The sequence below is a fragment of the Panthera onca genome, chromosome B4 (genome assembly GCF_046562875.1).
Source record: "Panthera onca isolate mPanOnc1 chromosome B4, mPanOnc1 haplotype 2, whole genome shotgun sequence".
NCBI lineage: Eukaryota > Metazoa > Chordata > Mammalia > Carnivora > Felidae > Panthera > Panthera onca.
Window position 1 is genome coordinate 55,172,822 of NC_138345.1, and position 21,810 is coordinate 55,194,631.

The 21,810-nt window shown below is 36.2% G+C and overlaps 1 protein-coding gene across 7 annotated transcripts in view; it reads right to left on the minus strand.

Moving 5' to 3' along the window:
* ABCC9 (ATP binding cassette subfamily C member 9) overlaps positions 1-21,810 on the minus strand; it is a 129,112-nt gene that overhangs the window by 24,600 nt on the left and 82,702 nt on the right. For all 7 annotated transcript variants that reach the window (XM_060658159.3, XM_060658158.3, XM_078450033.2 and 4 more), the window contains 9 exons: positions 20,679-20,816; positions 20,233-20,358; positions 16,277-16,373; positions 13,962-14,191; positions 13,152-13,300; positions 12,849-12,918; positions 10,668-10,825; positions 6,619-6,711; positions 1,911-2,013 (listed from right to left, as the gene is read on the minus strand). In XM_060658159.3, the coding sequence (XP_060514142.1) occupies positions 1,911-2,013; positions 6,619-6,711; positions 10,668-10,825; positions 12,849-12,918; positions 13,152-13,300; positions 13,962-14,191; positions 16,277-16,373; positions 20,233-20,358; positions 20,679-20,816 (1,164 nt within the window). The remainder of the gene's footprint in view (positions 1-1,910; positions 2,014-6,618; positions 6,712-10,667; positions 10,826-12,848; positions 12,919-13,151; positions 13,301-13,961; positions 14,192-16,276; positions 16,374-20,232; positions 20,359-20,678; positions 20,817-21,810) is intronic.

The following is a 21,810-nucleotide window of genomic DNA, read 5'->3' on the forward strand; positions in this document are numbered from 1 at the left end:
TGTTTCAAATACCAGTATTTTCTTTCAGTTTCTACAGTTGGAACTAGAATTCTTTTACATTCAGGTTGGTCTGCTGCCTTTTCACTTGGGGGTTAAAGTAACGGGCCATGAGTCAAACTGAACTAAGCCATTCTGAATCTGGCCACTCTTCCTCTCTAATTTTTCCTGACTTCCCCTTTTTTGGCAGTCTGAAGGCTCTAATATCTTGTCTTCTGGCTATGAGAGTAGAACATACGGTTTGCTTGAAGATTCTTGTTAAACACTTGTCCATTAACCTGACAGTAGGAAGTGTGAAAGAGCAGAAACAGGAGTCGAGTCACACATTCACCTCAAATCCAAAGCAAACACACTTGCCCCTTAAAAAACATGCTTGATCTCCAAGTTAAGAAATCAGATAACAAAGGTAACTACTGATATTTTCCCTTGTGGTTTGGGGACATTCTTTCATTAAGCTATTTCATGATTAATTCTGTTATTCAGATATGATTGGGTTTTTTTCTTCCTTAGAGAAAACAAATTTAAACAAACAAATAGAAGCTTAAAACGAGGAATTAGGTTCTGGATAGGATCTAGAAATAAGGTCTTAGTCTGGTTATAAATCCTAAGCAATACTTCATCTGCTTTCATGCTATCTATATATAGGTAATTCAGGAGACATTTTGTCCTGCCCCCAGAGCTACCTGGAAGGAATTTCTTACCAACAACCAATCTAAAATTTGTAAAATATAATTGTCTTATGTCACTGAATAATTTCTATATTATTACCAATATAGTGGAAAAGAATCTCTAAACCAGCGGAAAATCATGACAACTAAAGCTCACAGGGGGCTCTAAGAATCTATATCAATTTGTATCCGTCTATCAACAACTCACGATTATAACCTAGCTTCCTTCATTTTAACCTCATCAAATTCCTTTCACTATCTGCCCTCTCTGGTCTGTTGAGTTTTGAAAGCCTGCATACAGTAGGGATGCTTAATTAGTAGACGCGATGTCCTTACAATAGTACAGATAAACTTACTTTTCCTTTTGACAAATGGACAAGTAATTATTTTTTAAAAAGTTTACAGACAACTCATCATTACCACAAAAATAGCTTATTTATAGTGCTGATTATGCAGACTAGTCTGCAAACTACATTTCCTTCCTTTTTGGAATTTGTATCTCATTCATCTCCTGGTTCATACTCCAGCCGGTTGGCTTATGAACCACTTACCAGGGTAGGTGCTGTTTCCACTCATTTATTTATTCATCCATTCATTCAAAAGTCATCTGTCGAGTGCATTTGCTAATCAGTGAACTAGAGGACTTATATTATTATTTTTCATCGCCACACCCCCATATTCTTGTTTCTATTTTACAGATGGGAAACAAGACTCAAATAAATTAATTAACTTGCTAGATTCAAGTCTGTATGATGCCAAAGCATGTGCCTGTTCTCCTACTTCATAAAGGAAAGAAGAAGGCAACAGATGATTAATTGCAGTTTTTTATGTTTTGTGCTAACGTGATCCTCCACTGGCTTAAAACATAGAAAGTCACCATCTCTTCCAGGCTTGTCCTGCTCAATGAAGGAAAATGAGTACATCTGTTCACTTGTCAAATTTGCTTTTTTGAAAAAAAAAAACCTGAAGTTATACAAACATTTGCCATTCCATTAACTTATGTAATCTAGAGACTAAAGAACACAAAATGAATTTTTGCTTTTTGGGCTATTTGTCTTGCCATTAGCTAAAACATTATGACAAATTTCATCTGTAACATAAACAAACCTGAGCTATTTTAATGTCTGGAAAAGTGAGGTTAGTGCTGAATCTCAGCGCAAGACTAATTTTTACAACTGTCTCCCTCTTTGCATCAGCCCCCTTTTTTTGTTTGGTTTCCATTTCGAAATCATGAAATGAACGTACCGTTCTGACCTCTAGCCATCTGTTGGCTGCTGAGAGAAATAAGTAGGCAATGTTGTTTGTGTCTGTCAGTTCCAGCATACGTTGCTTAAATCTGGTTTCGTGCCTGTAGAAAACAAAATTATTATCATGCTAGCCACACAACAGGAGAAATAATAAGAAACAGTCACACTTACTACTACACTATTTACTCGACAGTGACAAACTGATGGGATGGAATGACTAGTAAATGGACTCCGACTTCAAAATAAAGGCCAGCTGCTACTGCTTTGCTGTATGCTTGCTGGAGAGGGTGTGGTTCGGTGTTTCCTCCTTTCTCAGACCTCCGCTATGAAAAAGAAGCTTTTGGATGACAAATTCCTATTAAAGATCACTTCATAAATTTCCACATAATTTTGTAGCCACAAAGACAAGGCATGGCCTATGTTGCAAGGGCCTTACAAAAACCAGAGTAAGTTGTACAGAAATGCAGTATGCCTACTTTTTATTGCATATTTTACTTTTCCCAATGACACAGAGTTGGGTGGGAGGTGCTGGATGAGGACCAGGAAAGACAGGAAACTATGCACGTGTAACAGGAAAATATATACTTTTAAATATCTACTGCTGCCCGGTGTTTCTGGGAACCAAAGAAGGAAACTGGGTGGCAAGAAGTGGAGGATGGAGGTCCTTGGAGATGGCAAATGTTCTTGCTAGATGTGGTATCTTACGCTCAAGATTCTAAAATATTTGTAAGGATGGCCATTGCATGGAAGGAACTCTTAGTCTATGGTACCTACAGGGTTTTATGACATATACAGTTTAGATATTGTTTCCTGACCAAATTAAGTTCATTCTTGGCAACCAATGCCATCAGACCAAATTCTGTGTAATCCATGTTATAAATGAAACTTCTAAGAAAAATCTTATCCATTTCAACATGTGAGCTACTCTCTCACAGAACTCATGCTACATGGTGATAAATCTAAATAACAGAAATAGTCTCTTTTCATTTTCAATTATTTTTTCCTGAATAACCGAAACAATGGAAAGCTGGATAATATAATCAAAATAACTGGTTTGAAGGTTGGAGGAAATGCCAAATCAAAATGTGGTCTATCCACCCTCTGTTCTTATATGGACTGCTTGACTACATGTTGCATTTGTGAGGAATAGCCAAATTTCATTTGACAGCCCAGCAATGATTCCTGTTTGATAACCGATTTCCCAAAGTTTCCCCAAATCTGCAAATCAATTTGCAAAACTTTATATTAAACCATCACTATATCAAAGAATGAAAAAGTCCTGGATGGGGTGTTCCCTTGGCCCATGAAGCCATCTATACAGGCCAATATAAAGCAGATACTTGATATTTGTCCAATTGATCTGATCATTCCAATATGCCAAACCAGATAAATCAGATAACTGAGTCAAACAGCAACATCTGATCTACAGTAATCAAAGGATTTGGCAATCAGAGCCAAATAATTACCTCACTTTGAGTTATGAGTTTGCAGCCTTGATCTAAATGCCATGTACAGGGGGACCTGCCCTGAACAGCAACACATTTGAAGGGGACTGAGCAGTCAGAGAAACATGGCTACCTTGTCCTGTGATGACCCTTTTAGAGATGAATAGAGTGAATAATGAAAAGGTAGAATGGCTCACAGGATTATAGGATTTACTGAGATAGTGGATATGAATTGTAAAGAGATCTATCCATGTAAGGGCCAATCTTTCTGTGTGCAGTGTTATGTCGATTTTCATCCACTCATTCAGAAGCACTTAGGAAGCACCAACTCTAAATGAGACATTAGAATACCTACATGAACGAGACATAACCTCTCCCTCGAGGAGCCCATTCTTTAGTGAAGGAGGTAAACGTGGTATTAACAAACAAGGATGGCACAGCACAGAATCTAGTCATAATGACTCCGTGCACAAAATGCTACTTGAACATTAAAGAAGGGGGTGATTTGTATTGACCAGAGGGTCGGGATGGCAGGGAATGAGGTGAGGAACAGGGGGAGAAGGAGGATTAAGCAAAGTTTCAAAGAGCACTGTGGGGATGGTGCGAGTGAAGTTTTAAAGGATGAGCTGAATTCTTCAGGTGAACAAGGGAGGACAAACCACTGGAAGCAGTAGGAACAACATGAGCAAAGGAACAGAAATGAGAAAACTCATGTTCTGGGGCTCAAGACAGTGTTCTCTCTGTAGAGGACAGTGGTAGTGGAGAGATTGGAGGTGGGGCCCATTGGACCAAAGCCACTGGGCTACATTTGAGATAAACATCAAACACTTTATTCTGACAAAGTGCTTTGTCTGGGACTCTTCTTACTCCTCATTTAGTTTTGGGATATTGTTTCAGATACACTCTTAAAGAGTTTGTAAATGGAATTGGCAATGGTCTGAAGCAGCAGCGAGAGGGGAGGGGTGGAAATGCAGTGAACATTCTTTCTGTGTGTTTCTATTTGGCAAGAAACCTTCTGTTTTCCTAATGGAAACTTTGACACACTCAGTCTGTATCTTTTCATCCACATCCAGCTCATCTTCTGAACATTCTTAGACCTTTATTCTGTTGGACAAAAAAAAAAAAAAAAAAAAAAAGGAAAGGTCCCTGAAATCTCAGTCTAATTTAACTGTGATGCTTTCGTGGTAAACTACTTGAGGGAGTACACTGCTGTGTGTGAGTACACCATGATCCCTGAATGCAGGGGAGGAAAAGCAGCCTAATCAGTAAATAATAACTTTCCAAAAGAGCTGAAGACTCTGGGGATCCAGGGAGCCTGAAAGGAAGGAAGAAATGGAGGGAAAAGAACATGTTTGATTCTTGACCACAAGCACCAAATGTAAAGACTCCAGAATTTTATTCATGGCAGCAGGACTAGCCCCACATTTTGAAACTCCCTTTGGCTTAAAAATGCTGATACTATTTAATATTTACTGGTATTTAATATTTACTTTAGAAAGGAACCCTGGAAGATGTAAATCTGGATGATTATGATGCAGATACTTCTACCCAAAAGTTGTCTTTTGTTTCTTTCAATCATAATTCAAGCGTGAAGGTTTAACACGTAATATTTGGTTCTTTTTACAACTACCTAGACTTCTCCTCATGTAAAATTAGGAATAGTCATGCTAAATTCTGTCCTTGTGTCTAGTGACAAACGTAAATGAAAAGCCTAAACCTTGACTCTTGGTCAAGTTTCTCTCATTTTGAACTGTCATTTCCTTCATGACAATTTACCTGATTTTAGTCCTCTCTCTCTTAGAAAATAATCTCAACTTGTTCAGAGAGAAAACAGAGCAGGGGCTATTATATGTCGAACCCATCAGTATTCTGTTGTCCCATTGACCAGCTTGACTGAATCCAGTAACTTCTTGCCCCTCACTTGCCATGCTATCTTGTTTTCTTTGTGGTTTTTATCTGGGATGGAAGTGGAAGGCCATGTCTTTTTCATCTTTAAATATCCACATCAAGAGTAGTACCTAGCATATATTCAATACTCAAATAAATAACTTCAAAGGACTCATTTGGTGAAAAATGTAATCTTTAATATGATGCACTTATGAGTACCAGTGGTCATTGCTGGCTACAATGTCAATAAATAATTTTACCATCTCCAATAAGAGGCACCCTGATGGGAAAACACACCACTGCAGAAAATGTGAATGTTTCATGATGAAGTCTATGTAGATTTTATGTAGAAATTCTGTGATACACGTTGTGGATGGTTATATCTCTATATCTCTATATTCTACTTTTTTAAAGTTTATTTATTTATTTTGAGAAAGAGAGAGAGAGAGAGAGTGTGTGTGTGTGTGTGTGTGTGTGTGTCTGTGTGAGCGAAGGGAGGGGCAGAGAGAGAGGTAGAGAATCCCAAGTAGGTTCTACACCATCAGCACAGAGCCTGATGCAGGACTCAAACTCACGAACCATGAGATCACAACCTGAGCCAAAGTCAGACACTTAACCAACTGAGCCACCCAGGTGCCCCTCTATATTCTTTTTAATTCAAGTTTATATATGTAAAATAATATAAATATGTCTTAGGTTAGAAAAATCTCTAATTGAAATCATTACATATTTGCATTTAGGGTTGCGAGAAGACTTAATACTTTAATATGTCAATTTCCAAGATTAAATGAAATATTCAGTGGTACCACCTTCTTTAGTGAGTTTACTTCAACAGGGTAAATAGGGCAGATAATTTTTTAAGTGTTAAGCAAACACTCTTGATCAAAAGCTTGGATTATCACTATTTACCAACATTGAAGAAAATGGATTAAATCCTGAAATAACCTTGATTTAATATTTCTTTTATTATTATCAATAATACATTCATTTTAACTTGTTTATTGGGTGTTTCTTCACTAATCACTGTGGTTAATACTTCACACGCATTTTTCAATTAGCCCAAGGACCTAAGAAGCACAGTTGATTTCTCCATTTCACAGATGAGTAAACCGGGGCTAGGGTTTGCAAAGCATGGTCTACGTTATACAGCTAGTGTCTTCTCAATATGCTGTTTCATTCTTTCTTTATTTTTGTTAAAATTTTAGGTAATTAACTCTGAACATTTATTGCCATATTTTTCATTCTTGTAGTTTAGAACATTGCCATGCACACAGTGGGCATACAAAAAATGGTAGCAGTTATCAGTTATTTGTAGATAAATATTTGTTGATGATGTAATGGCTTAATCCACAAAATGAAAACATGTTTACTCGCCTAAATGCCCGAATGGTGGTGAGTCCTTCAGCTGTTTCTGAGAAGTGGCAAAGCAGAGGGAGCTGGGTACTGTCATCAAGTTCCTGGAGGTCCCTAGAGCAGAGAGAAGTGCAAAATTAATTTCCTATGCATTCATGCTCAGAGACTACTGTATTCATCCTCAGGTAGGTTTTTATTTGTCATTGCAACTTATTTTTCTAGAACCCAGTTAACAAAAACTTTAACAGCTTATAATCTAAAGAAGAAGAGAAATATGGGTACATAATGAATTTTTGTCCAAGCCAAATATATGTGTTGTTAAAAAAAAAACTACTCATAGGGCACCTGGGTGGCTTAGTCGGTTAAGCATCTGACTCTTGATTTCGGCTTTGGTCGATCTCAGGGTTGTGAGATGGAGACCAGCATTGAGTTCCATGCTGGGCACGGAGCCTGCTTAAGATTCTCTCTCTCCCTCTTCCTTTGCCCTTCCTTGCCTGCACATCCATGTGTTCTCTCTCTCTCTCTCTCTCTCAACAAACAAACAAACAAACAAACAAACATTTGCTTGATAAAACAACTAAAGTGCTGTAGGGACACAGAGGAATGGATGATTATTTCATACCTAGAAGATGGGTAATATTTTTTTTTGAGGAGGTAGAATTTAGGCCAAATCTCATCAAGCTTTGAGGAGGGCTTCAACCAAACAGTCAAGAAGAAGTACATTCCAGCTAATGGGAACAAGAGCAAACACAGGAGACTAAAGAACCTAGCAAGTTCAGTCTGGCTGGGGTCCAGAGTCCTTTGTGAGTGCTAAGGTGGAGAAAGTTTGTATAAAGGAGAGGTGGGACTAGACAGTAGAAGATCTCGGGTGGACTGGACAAAGTCACTGAAGACTAGAAATCATCAGGCTGTGCTTAAGCAACATAACTTGGGAGGCTATAATGGATGAAAGAGAAAAGTGAGTTTGGAGAGTCTATCTCAGAGATTTTTAAAAGTTCTGAATTACTGTGATACTAGTGGGGTTTAAAATAGGGGGAGGATTGTGAGATAGTCTTCCAGAAGTAGGCTTCTAAACTATAACAATCAGCGAGTTGTAGCAGGGTGAGTAAAAGAAAAGAGTCAAATATGGCTTAGCAGACTTGACAGATGACAGTGTTATTTGTCAGGGTGAGGGACATGGAACAAAGCAATTTGAGGAAAAAGACAATGAGATTGCCTTTGGCCACAATGAGTTTGAATCTCTGCCTTCATGGAACTTTTATTCATAGGTTCTCCAAGGACCTATATAATATCCAATGTATGTTTGGTAGACAAACGCCTGATCATCCCTTTCACAAAGATGCACACTACTCATGAAAACATTTCCTTAAACCATGTAAGCTAGCATTTCTCGAAAATAGGCTAAGAGTTATACTATATGTTTCAAAACATCCTTCTTTTTTCTTTCAGTCTTTTTTTCTACTTTTTTTTTGTTTGTTTTTAGGTTTGGGGGATTGAGGATTTAGAGTTGTGGCATCAACTGTCACCTTCCAGAGTCAACTGAATTATACTGTTACTTTAATCTTCAACAATTAACTTGGGCCATACTGGGCAGCCTGTCTCGTTCCAAACAAATGCAAATTTATTTCGAGTTTCTACAATGGATTTATTCACTTTAGAAAATGCAGAGGAGGGAAGAAAAAGAAAGAGGGAAGGAGGAAAATGAATATGAAGGAATGTGAGTGTTTGCTACTTTTTAAACATAAAACTAAGTGGCTATTTGTAAATTTGACACAACAACAGGTGGTCACTACATTTGAGGTTTGTTGTGAAGGGAAAAAATTAGGAAGGAGAAATCTTTGTTTATAGGACTACATTTTGTGAAACCAAACAGGTGACGATATAACTTGACCTTGTATTCTTGTAAGAAACACTTCCTTACAGAGCTAACCACACATTAGATCTTTGATTTCAGATATTCTAAATTCCATGACATTTCCTGTCTCCCACTTTAATTCCTTGTGGTGTTTAGAAAGCAGTCTGTTAAGCTGCTTGAGCTTTTCAACATGAGTGAGTCCGGTGGAGCCTCAACATCTAAAAGGGATTTTTTTTTTTTGTCTGTGAAATTGAATGTCATGTGGCCATATTTACTCACTTTCAAAGAATTTCAAATAAGTATGGTTCATAATCCATTATTAGTGTTAATTCTTTAAAAATGATCATCTCCTCTATATTTTGGTCACTTACTACCAATGCTAATAACAGATTATTCCTTCTTAAAATAAACAGAATTCACAATTCCAATTTATAAATGACTAGGAATATTTGCCTGGCCTTTGCACTCAATTTGTATTGTGAAGGGGCAATAATAAGGCCAAATGAATATGTGACTGAAGTAAGACATGACTGTAATATTTAATTTAATAGTGAGAAGATAAGGACAGATTTGGAAATAGTCAGCAGAAATGCAGTAACTAAACTTTTTGCCCCTCTAGGAAGCAGCATCCGCAATAGTACTGTAAGAAATGAAAGAGTGAACTGATGACTAACTTCGCCCTTTCGGTCTAAATTTGCTACAGGAAAATAGGATGAGGCTGGTAATGAAAAAATACTTAATACAGATCTATAACATTTGAAGAACCCTAACTCATAACCCCTAGGGAGAAATAACTATATTTTTTAAATTAAAAAATGTTATATGATATATTGAGAGCCAACTATAATCTTTTTTTTTTAATTTTTTTTTAACGTTTATTTATTTTTGAGACAGAGAGAGACAGAGCATGAACGGGGGAGGGGCAGAGAGAGAGGGAGACACAGAATCTGAAACAGGCTCCAGGCTCTGAGCTGTCAGCACAGAGCCCGACGCGGGGCTCGAACCCACGGACCATGAGATCATGACCTGAGCCGAAGTCGGACGCTTAACCGACTGAGCCACCCAGGCACCCCAAGAGCCAACTATAATCTTGGCTTTCTTGTTGCCTTCCCCAAATTTTCATCATCATCCTTGCACTCAAGTCTTATTAAATATTTTCATTTTACTGAATAAACTCAATATCTACCTTCTTATTCCAGCACTTAATCCACATACAAGGATTAATATATATATATATATGTATATGTATATATACATATATACATATACATATATATATACATATATATATATATATACATATACATATACATATATATATATATATATATACATATACATATACATATATATATATACTTCATTTTCTCCAGATTCTAAGTTTCTCAAGAACAGGTTCTTGTCAGGTGGATCTCTTCATCTGCCACATGGCTTACACAATTATTTTTCAACACAAAAATGCTTGATAAGTGTTTGTTGAAATAAAGTGATTATTGCAATGATATAAAATTTACTATTTATAGCAAGACTTCAAAACTAAACTGGAAATTTTAAAACAACTGGTACTACATTTCATTTAACTATGATGCATCTCAGCAAGTGATAAATCTTACATTAATAGAAGAATTTAAGATTCATGGCTACTTTTATTTATATTCAGCTGGGTACTCAAGTACGTGTTAAATGATCCAATTTGAAAAGTTCCAATCTCTTAAAGTTACAGCCCTTCTATCAGACACTCAGGGTTATCTACTTTTCTGGTCATCACTCTGACTTACCACTTTAACCTTTTAAAATTCTTCTAGTTTTTTACAGAATGCATTTTAGCATTTTACAATATTTTATCCCTTTTTTCCCACTTGTGGAATAGAACAATATTAAATCACTTACCCTTGATCTTACAGGTTTTCTGTCAATGCTATGTTAAGCAAAAGGACCATATAATGAAAAATTTGGCGTAGTTTGTGGATTCAAAACTCAACAGGTCAAATCCACATGTTAATATATATCCAGAGCTATGGAAGGTTTACACAACCAATTATAGAAACAATTGTAATAGATCTCCAAATGAAGCATAATATAGGTTTCATCATGTTAAAAATAGGTTGCATTTCCAAATTCCATACCTAATCTTGAAAAACACTACAGCAAATCTGGATCACAGTAAATCAAATGTATAGGTTTTTGAAAACGAACAGAACTTTGTTTTACTTACTTGGAGGCCACTCGAAAGTATTTCTGGATAAAATAAAAGGCGACCCCAAGAGGCACAAGAGCAACCAGGAACACAGGGGTAGCATAAGAAATCATGCCAATGGCAGACAGGCAGAGCAGTGTTGAGCGAGTTAGAGATTCCAAAGTTGGAGGGATGTGCTATTAAGAAGGTAGTTTGAAAGGAAAATGTTTTAGCTCAAAGAAAATTTTGGTTACAATGCAATAAAATATTCATTTTATATTAATGTTATGTAACTAGTTACAAAAGTAGTATATGAATCTTTTCATTGTAAGCAAGTCTTCACTCCAACTTCACTAACTTCCCATAGTTTAGTATCCATTTATCTACCTATCTACTTATCAGTCAGTGTATCAGTCTATTTATCTTGGGAATTTCATGTAAATGGCACTATACTATAAATCTTATTTGTCCATGTGTTCTTGTTTTATTTTACTGGACAAGATAGATTATAAATCTTCCCACATAACCATATACAAATCTCTTTCTTTAGAATGGCTGATACTTTTAAAAAAACAGCTATTTCTCTCCAGTAAGACATTTACATTAATTTTCTGTAACTGCTTGTTCATATCCTTTGCATGTTTTTGATTGGATTATTTACCTTCCTTTTGATTTTTAGATACTCTTTATAGATTACGGATGTTTTCCTCTTGCTTTATATATGTTACCAGCTTTCTCCCACTTAATCTATTATATTTTAAATTTGTCTTTGATGCTTTTAGCTCAATAGAAATTTAAAATTTTATATAGTCATTTCTGTTGGCCTTTTTCCTTATTCAGAGTTTTGTGTCTTACTTAAAAAGCCCTTTTGTACCCCAAAACTCTAAAACTACTCTCCCACGTTTTATTTATAGCTTTATGTTTTTATATGGGTATCTTTATTCCACATGTCTTTGCTTTGTATTTTATGGATAGCTAATTGTCCCAACATCCTTTATTGAAAAAAAAACAATCCTTTCTTACTGATTCCAGATACCACACTTATCCTATGTTAAATCTCTCCATATGCTGGTGTTTCTGAGTTCTCCATTTTGTTCTTTTGATCTACTTGTTTTCTGTGATCACCAGAGTATTTTATTTTTATACTGTTTTCTGGGTATCTGAAATGGAAATTCTCTTTCTCTATATAGGATTTTTAGGATTTCCGGGATTGTTGGATCTCTTTTGTTCATTTAAGGTTTCTAATTTTGTTTTTGTCATTAGTATGAATAGAATTTATTTTTCACTTAATTTTTCACTTAGTGTAGAGAAAGTTACTGAATTTTATTATACACCTTATGTAGACACTCTTCTGAACTTTCAAATTGGGTTTTCATTGTACCCATTGTCTTGGACTCTCCAAGTGGCAAAATCATGTCCAAATAAGGACTGTTTTATCTCTTCTTTCCCCATATTCATTCCTTATGAAGAGTTTTAGATGCATCGTGACTGACACCAAAGAAACATGAAACATTTTCAACATACTTATAGTCAGCTGCATGCATCAAGCATTCTTTTTCTAAATTGAGGATAATTTAGTTATTCCTAAAGCAACTCTGAAAAATCAGAAAAGACAAGTGCTAGATTTGATGGGTTCTTTTGTCCAGTTAACCTAAGAGGTCTCTTCTTGGAGTGATCCAGTTTTAGAGATTGAGGACTTTAATTTCTGGACCAACTTCTAGAGGCATAAGGATCTAAAACTAAACTAGGTATCTCTGCAATATTTTCTAAAATATCACACCATTGCCTCATGCAAGAGCCCATCTAATTGAAATAAAGTACCTCTAAGACGCCTTGGCATTCTATCCTTTGCTTATGGAAGACACTCTGCATCAATATTAAACTCTTAAGAACTTTACTATGAATGGAGATACAACACTGACAAAATTATTCCTTTTTTAATAAAAAATTATATGTTAGTTTATTCTTTGCTATTTTTCTTTATTTCATTCTGATCCCCTAAGTATCCTCTTCCCACATAAATTATTTTGAATTAAGGTTTCCTTTAAGTTTTGATTCTAGAAATCATTTATGCATATAATATTGATATAGATACATATAGGCTTTCATTTAAGTTTTAGATGTTCTCTATGGCTAACAAGAAACATGGTTTATCTTAAATGTTACTTTGCTTATACTGAAAAAATTATTTTTGAACTTGGAAGTAACTCAGGCACTTACCTGATCGATGATATTTGTATCAGCTGAGAAGCGATTGAGAATCAGTCCCAGGGGGGTGGTATCAAAGAATCTAGGCAATAAACAACACACTGGAATGTATAATACACATACATTGGGATGTATAATAATACTAAGCTATCTGGAACCTAAGCAACTAATGGACATCTTGGAGTCAAGTAAATGAGAAGGTCCCTATTCACTTATTTAAAGACTGAACAAACTCAGTAAAATTTCACATTTCACTTAAAGATGCATGTTTTTATGATTTTATGTGGGGAAGTAAGAAATTAGTTACTTTTTTACCTTATTGGTCCAAGAATTATCTTATTGAGGAGATTGTGGTGAAGATTTTTGGCAGCTGTGAGACCCATCCATTCTACAGTGAGAGATGTCACAAGGCAGAGGAAAATACCTGCTCCGCAAAGTATGCTAAATCCAGCCACATAGTAGGTCTAAAAACAACCAACACACAAAAAGACACAGCTTTTTCTTACTAGAACGCCAAATATCGAAGTCAGACACTATCTTTAACTTCATTATCTTGAGTCAATTTAAGCAGTTGAAGGAGAGCGGTTTTTGGAGAACTAAAGATAGTACTGCAACCGTAGCCCTAAAGCCAAGTCCCCCACCTATTTCCTTCACTCTCTTCCAAGGGCAGATGAGACATTAGAATCTGTTTTCAGGTTTGAAATATTCTTGGCTTTCTACACTGTAGAGCTCCTCCTTCCTATCCCTAATCTCAGAATGACCAGCTAATATATTGGCATAGGTAGTTAAAAATCAATACCATCAAAATAACAACAAAAGTGCTGTGTATAAGTTACACACACACACACACACACACACACACATATCGAGTGCATATACCTCCCCTAATCCAAAACCAAACATTATCATTAAATGTTTCTTACAGTAAACTTTGAAACACAAAAGTTATCATAATAAATTCCATTTTGACAGTTCATTCTATTTCAGGTCCTGTTCTAATTAACTTACTGAGTCATTATAAAAATCCTATGGCATTTGGGATTCTAATATCAAACTAAATAAAAGGGTGTCACTGTTAATCTCAGCATTATTTCCTTGATGATTTAAAAACAGAATTCATTATACCTGATCAGCTTTTCCAGTATTATTTATACTGTACTCTGAAGTCCATGTGGCCAGCCAGTAGTCTATAGCCACAATGACTGAATGTTTCAAAAGCTTAGAAAAAATCATCAGGAAGAGCAAGAAGAATCCTCCAGAAGTAAGGTACCGCCAGCAGGTTTTCCACGGCATTTTAGTCCTGAGCCTCATTACAGTGGACATATTATCATCCTCATCTTCCTCCTCTTCTTCCTCTGCAAATAAAGTATTAGTTTAAGCTTTATTCAGTCAACAGTAGATAGAATATGTATCATCCTACAAAAAAAGCATACAAAAATATGCCTCAAAATTCTAGAAATACAAATGTTAGTCTTAGAAATTGTGAATGCTCTTAGCAGGGAAAAACTTCATTTAAAAATGGTGAAGAATGAATGAATGGGCAAGGCAATAAACAACATCTATGTCTAGATGAGATAATTTGCCAATTTATTACACACCAAATTGTCAGAAGTGTAGACTAGAAGTTTACAAGGTTACTGAAACAATTGTGTTGCCAATAAAACCACAACCCTGTTATGCAAACACAATTTTTTGTACTCTAAATTTCTGGATTCATAAAACTTCACCAGAAGGAAACAGACTCTGAAATTTGTAGATACCCAAAAGGGCATAATCTATAGTCTCTATGGCCCATTTTAGATGCAGTCATGGAGGAGCATGAGCAAGAAGAAACCTTACAGAGGGCAGAGGACAGTAGGCAAGGAGTTCCTCTCAGATGTTTAAACCACCTGGCAACTCCAAGATGGCTGTCCTAAGAACACACTTCATTATGAAGACAGGGAATTTTGGCATTTCCTGATTGGCAAAATGTGATTATTTGTGTGGTCCAGGGGCTGTTGTGCATTGCCCATCACTTCCTTTTCCAGAGATAGTTTTCATTGCAGTTGTCTGTTTATATATTCCACTACTGTATATTGAGCAGGTTGTGGGTAGGAAAGATGGATAACCTGTCTTTGGTTTATAGGTTCAGACCACACAGATCTAAAAATGGACACTATGGGAAGACTGAGCATCACCAAAGATCCTAATATTTTGAGCTGGATGCAGTAAATGAACAGATCTCAGATAATCTGTCCTTTGGTAGAGGTAGATTCAATGTGTGGTGGCTGGAATGGACATACTGACCAGGACCTGGAACAGCAACCTAGTGGGAAATATGTACCATACAGGGCTTTTGAATATTCATTACCTCATTTTATTCTGTAAGAAAGTAGTACTGTCTTCTTTTATCCTTGAGAGAATGGATTAACACAGGAAGCCCAGGGTACAGTACCCAGCCATATACCCACCCCTGGAACACTGGAGGGAGTAACATGGCATGACTCCACATTTAGAGTGCATTAGAAATAACTGGTTTAAAATTCTAGAGGCTGATGTCTGTTTACAGCACCATACATTCTTTGAAAATATTTTTAAATCTAAGGAATTGAAGTGCAAAATCAATTTATTCATTGTTCATTCATTCATTCTCTCCATGAGTATTTGCTGAAATACTAAATAGTTCTCATCTGAAATGTAAAGGTAGCACATTTTGGTGTTCTTTGGCCTGAAATTACAATTTTCTCTGTTTCTTAATTGGCTTGTAAAAATGCAGTCTTAAGCAAAAACTGTATAGGAAACATGAAGCATAGTGTATTTACCTTAAGGACTTAAGTGCAATTTATCTTATAAACTTCTTGGCAACAAATGTCAAGGCAATGTAATTATTTCATCTCATTCCTCAATTTTCCTGGAACTCATTTTTTTTCTCTACTGTACCTTATTGGTCCAGACAACTGAAACATAACAAACGGCTTTTGTGGAATTCTCTTATTCTTCATTGTTGTATTGTCATGAAAACTCCACAAAGACTTACTGAATGATTCAAATATAAGGATTTCAAAATGGTACTTTCTTCCTATTCCCTATTTATTGTTTATTTCTGAAGGACTGACATTTTATTAATAGCTTGATTTGGTCATTCTACTAGACCTTTCCAACTTCTATGAACAAGGGCCTAGATCTATTTACAAATACTGCCTTTTCCTTTCTGCTCTCTCTCACACAGCACAAATACCCTGAGACACACTTAGAAACCGCTCATGATGCCTGTTGATGGATTATGTACACCTTTCCTTTGCTCCTTTTCTTTTCATTTCATTTTCAGTATTATGTATTTGGTTTAGGTCTTTCCCCCCTGGAAAGTGGCTCATTATTCTTCACAGCCACACTCGTGCTTCAGTTCAAGGAAGAACAGTCACATCCCACTTAAATGTTTCAGATACAAAAGAAAGATCTACCTTCATCTTCATCCTCCATTTGGGCTTTGGCCTCTCTCGAATACATGGCTCTTCGGAGGGTTTTCCTCTCTAAAGTTGTTTGGTCCGCTTCCATATCCTACAGCAAACATTGTACTATCATTCAAGAAGCTCACAACCACAGGAAGATCTTGACGTACCAGTCAGTGACCCACAGGTACCAGTCGTTCGTTACCTTTGTCAGTCTCGGGCTCTCTGTAGAAGAGCCACAACTCCTAACACAGGAGTACTTGTGAGTACTTCGTAAAGCTTCAGAGCTTAGAGGTGTTGGGCAGTAAGAAGCCAGGAAAAGTAGCAACAACACAATGGAGCTGACCCCAGAAAGAGGGACACCTCCTCCCACCTTAAAGCGCAATTCCACCAGTGCTACTTCTTCTATCTCTACATCATTTTCATATACTCCCTGTAATTCTCTAACTAAAGATTTATTCATGGTAAAAAATATCTTCCTTTAAAAATGCATGCAGTTCTAGACTGGTTCAAGTACTATCACTCATCCCCTCTTATTATAAATTATTAAATCAGAGTGAGTTTCTTTAGCATCTCACTAAGGTAGCTGCACAAAAGAAAAGGACTTCAATAGGCATTGAAGGAAGGTAGGTAATTTTGAAGCAAATGAAAAATGAGGGTAGTTAGGTGCCTAGAAGTTTAGGAGGAAGCCCCAGGAGGAGAAAATACACAGAAAGAGAAAGGAAATGTGCCCTGAACAGACTTTGTCAATTTTTCAGGGTTGCTTCAGACTTGTTCTGTGTTCAAGAAAGGGAGGAGAATTTCATTTTCTCCACTCCTCTGCCTCGAACACCCTCGTCCCTGTGGCTTTGGAACTGGACTAGTGGTATCTTTCTGATACACTGTGGGTTAAGTCAGCTGCTGCTGGACAGTTTGGGAAACTAACCATATCCTTGTTTCTACGGGAAAATGCATTCTGAGTTCCAAAAAACTGACCCACAGACTTTTGGAATCTGGTAAATTGAGGGCTTTCTGTATATGTGCTTCCTCCCCCTCTCTGACACCCACACACACCCACACACACAAATTGCAGTTTGACTGTTACATCAATAAACTAATAAACCCTTACTGGTCAGTCTCTAGGTAGTGATCATGGTTGTTGTTGTTATTGTTTTGGCCTCTTACACAACATGTGTGATACAGGATACTTGCTAGAAGGCTCTATTGCCTCCAGATTCTTGGTTAAAAAAGAATGAAAACTAAAGTGTCTCTTGAATAGTGTTTCTTCTTTCGGAGACAATTTCATATCAGCTTTAATTCTGCCTAATGATATGAAAACTAATGCTTACAAATGTGATTAAACACAAAAATAAAGATGACTTGTTCCTTCATGTGTAACGTGATCAAATTGGGAAACAGAAGGTGTGGTTCTTGTTCAACTCTCCATGCTGTGTGAGTAAAAGATTTAACATCTAAGATGCTTTAAAAAAAATCTTTACTCATTTCTCTTATAAGTAAATGCACGTATTAAGCTCATTACAAGTTAAATATTTTAAATTATGTTGATATTTGGTTTAAGTATATGTGAATTTAGTTTAATTTATCTAATAAATATTTATTGAATACTTGTTAAGGATCAGATCAGGGTGAGGGCTGGAGACTGGGGGAGGAAACATCAAATGATGCTAGTTTATTTTGCTTAATATTATGATGAAGATAATGGTTGTCATCCAAGCTAGAATTTTTGATAACATTTAAGTCAGCTAAAAGTGTTAACTCCTTCTCCTTGTTGTAGTTTTCATTGCTATCCTTTTAACATATTCTTTTGTTTCCCCCTTACCCCTTATTAAACTGACAGTTCTGTCCAAAGCTCAGTGACAGGATACTGTTTTGCCATCCTTCTCTGCTTGCTTGATCTGCTTTGGCTCTAGGTTTGTCTTTCTCAACCATGGCACTATTTACATTTTGACTAGACAACTCTTTGTTGTGGGGGCTGCACTGCAGGATGCTAAGCAGTATCCTTGTCTTCTACCCACTAGATGCCAGAGGCACCTGCCCCTCCACTGTGACAACCAAAAACATTTTTAAATGTTGCCAAATGTCCCCCAGAAAGCAAACTGGGCCCTGGTTGAGAACTGGTGCTCTAGGCAAACACTCGATCCTGCCACACAACAAAGTGAACAAGAGACTGTTTTCCCCATAGTGTGATTCTCCCTGCTTTTGGATGAATTTCAGGTGCCTGCCCTTCCTTAGGTGGCGGTAACCACCCTCTATCACCAGGTGACGATTCTGGACAGGTGCATGGTTCATACTGGCTTTTACTGGCCACTGTTCAACCTCACAACTGCATTTGCTCTGTCCACACTCTAACTTGCTCCATATCTCCACCAGCTGATTTATAACCCTGTAATGTGTCTTTAATTATAGAGCTATGCTATCTCAAGTGATCTCTTCATTTCTAAATACAACTTAATGGACTTTCTTCCTGGCTTGTTTAATAGTCAGTATTACTATAAAATCAAGCCAACAACTTTCTCCCTCTTTTTTTTTCCAGATCTTTTTTCCAAAGTAAACCATAAGTGGCCCCACTCCTTAAGTTTACGTCATATCCTTTTGTCCCTGGCATCTAGGTCACCATAAAAAAAATGTCATTTGGAGCCATCCCAGTAAGTTTATAATCAAGTTTCTCACAGTATAATTCTTAAGTGGGCTCTTGCTGATTGTACCTTATATATATTTTTTGATGAATATCTCCATTGGAATGGTTCTGTGATTTTTCCTGTTCTACTTAAAGATTTTTACTTGCATCTTTTCTTCCTTAGGTAATTTGTTTTTGAGATCTTTGGCAAATCTGGAGAAGACAGACAAATGCTAGGGTCTGTCTGACTTTTTATCTTCCTCTCTCTATGGAAACATAGATCCTTTTATTCTTTTATAAAATAAGTCATTTTAATTTCTGGATATTCTCAGAAATTTGCTGATGTAAAAATTTCATTTTATAATGCTCATTCCATGCCAGGAGTAACAAATTCTGGACACTTCCTAGGCTCGACTCAAAAGACACTTGAAAAATTTACTAATGTAATTTATAATTTCACCTTTCAACTACAAGTTGTTCTTTCATTGTAATCAGTCTGGTTTCTGACTCTGTTATCATCTCATTCAATGTAATATAACATCATACATAACACTATACTGGAATTACATTGACTACGGACTTGGGTTTAAATCCAACTAGTACCACTTATATGTACTACCCAACTTACAAGTTATGTAACCTTTCCAGGCTTCAGTTTTCTCATCTCTAAAAGTGAGATCATATTTTCTTTACTTATTTCCCATATTTTATTTGCTTTTTTTCTGGGGATTTGTGAAAATTAAATGAGATTGTGGACTTGAAAAACTACATCTACGTAAAAGTTAATTGTTATTTCCTCCTGATCACCTTCCTTCACTTCCCAGCCCTATTCCAGACATGCTTGGCAATTTCACCTACAGCTCACAGTTCTTCCTTCTTTCAAAATCATCTTAGATTTTGTTTTGATCACTGCCCTCCATTTGTAGGTGGTGAGTGAAAATTTCCTCATATTACAGATGAAGAAAATGAGATACACAGAAGGAAAAATAAGATAAAATAATGATATGCCATGCTTTAGAAAATTGTTTTTTTAGACACATAATTGTAATATCATTCAAATTCAAATCAAAATCCTCTAAAAACCTGAGACTACTTCATCCAAAAATATCATTAGAATTTTATAGTTTCAAAAAAAGAATTTTATAGTTTCAAAGTAACCTATTTATTAACTATATTATTAATTATATACATATACATATACACATACAATTACTTTGGGTTTCATATGAGGACCATTATATCATCAATATTAAATAATAATACTTCTTTAGAAGAATTTTTGATAATTATACAGTATATTTATGACTCTTCTGGAGTGGATTCTGAACTCTTCTGAACTATGAGCAATTACCTTTTCTAATTCTTGATCTTGCCGATTCATAAGTGTTTTCCAGTGTTCATAAAGCTCAACATCTTTGGTTTGAATGTCCTTCAAAGTCCCTTCTCTTAGTACACTTCCATCCTTCATGGCTATGATCTAAGCAAAGCACATATTAGCAGAACTGTGACAAAAAGCCCTAATTGGCCCAATGAATTGCTTTTACCTCAGACAGGATTTCTTAATGTGCCTATTTACTTATATGACTATAATATTAAAATTAATGGTTTTTCTTTTCTTTTCTTTCTTTATTTTTAATTTACATCCAAGTTAGTTAGCGTATAGTGCAACAAGGATTTCAGCAGTAGATTCCTTAATGCCCTTTACCCATTTAGCCCATGCCCCCTCTTACAACCCCTCCAGCAACCCTCTGTTTGTTCTCTGTATTTAAGAGTATGACACTTCTTTTAAATTCTTACCCAGTCAGCATGTGTTAGATACTGTAATTTGTGAGTTACAAGAACAAGTGTCCTTTTGTCATCTTGGAGAAATTTCAAAATCCCTTCCTGCATTAAGTGATCACTCAAGTGAATGTCCAGGGCAGAGAATGGATCATCCTACAATCAGTAAAATGGAGAGAATATGAAACATTTTCTATATTCTGGATGTAACTCAATTTCTCTAGAAAGTAGAAATACAAATAACTAAGAGCAAATTATCCTTAATATATTTATAAAAAAAACAGACTGTACATGTTTAAATTGTTGGGAAAAAGTATTAAATTAAAAATGAAGCTTTTATTTTCTCTTTTACCTTAAAAATTATTCAAAAAGTGAATAATAATATCCAAAGTGGTTTACATTATTATATCTAGAATCTTCAAGCTCAAAAAACAACACTTCATGACAACCTTTAGCAATAAACCAAACAGGGGTGCCTAGGTGGCTCAGTTGGTTGAGTGTCTGACTCTTGATTTCAGCCCAGGTCATATATCACAGTTTGTGGGATCAAGCTCCACATAAGACTCTACGCTGACAGCATGGAGCCTGCTTGGGCTTCTCTCTCTCCCTCTCTTTCTCTGTCCTTCTCCCACTCACATACACTCTCTTTCTCTCAAAATAAATAAATAAACTTAAAAAAAAACAAAAACCCCACAATAGACTTAACAAAAAATAAGTCTACAGTTGAAATTTAGATAATAAAAATAGGCATAGACTCCACATCAAGATGGCGACATAGGAGGCTCCTAAATTTCCCTCCTCCCATGGATGCTTTGACTATGCAGCTACACACAGAACAATTCCTTCTGAGAGAAATCCAGAAACTAGTTGAGTGACTTCTACACATTGGAAAACTGAGAAAATACCCATTTAAAAGACAGTAAAGGCTGAGACAACTCTCACCACAAACCTTACCCTCTGCGCAGCACCATACAATTGGAGAGAATCCCCAACTCCCAACTTCTCTTTGAGGAGTGAAGGGTTGGGACCACACAGCTAGTGCCTCAAATTTTATGGCTGCTATCCAAGGGGCAGGCCCCCAAGTCACTTAGCTTTGAAAGCCAGTGGGGCTTGCATTGATAAGTCCCACAGAAATACAGGAAGCAAAAAA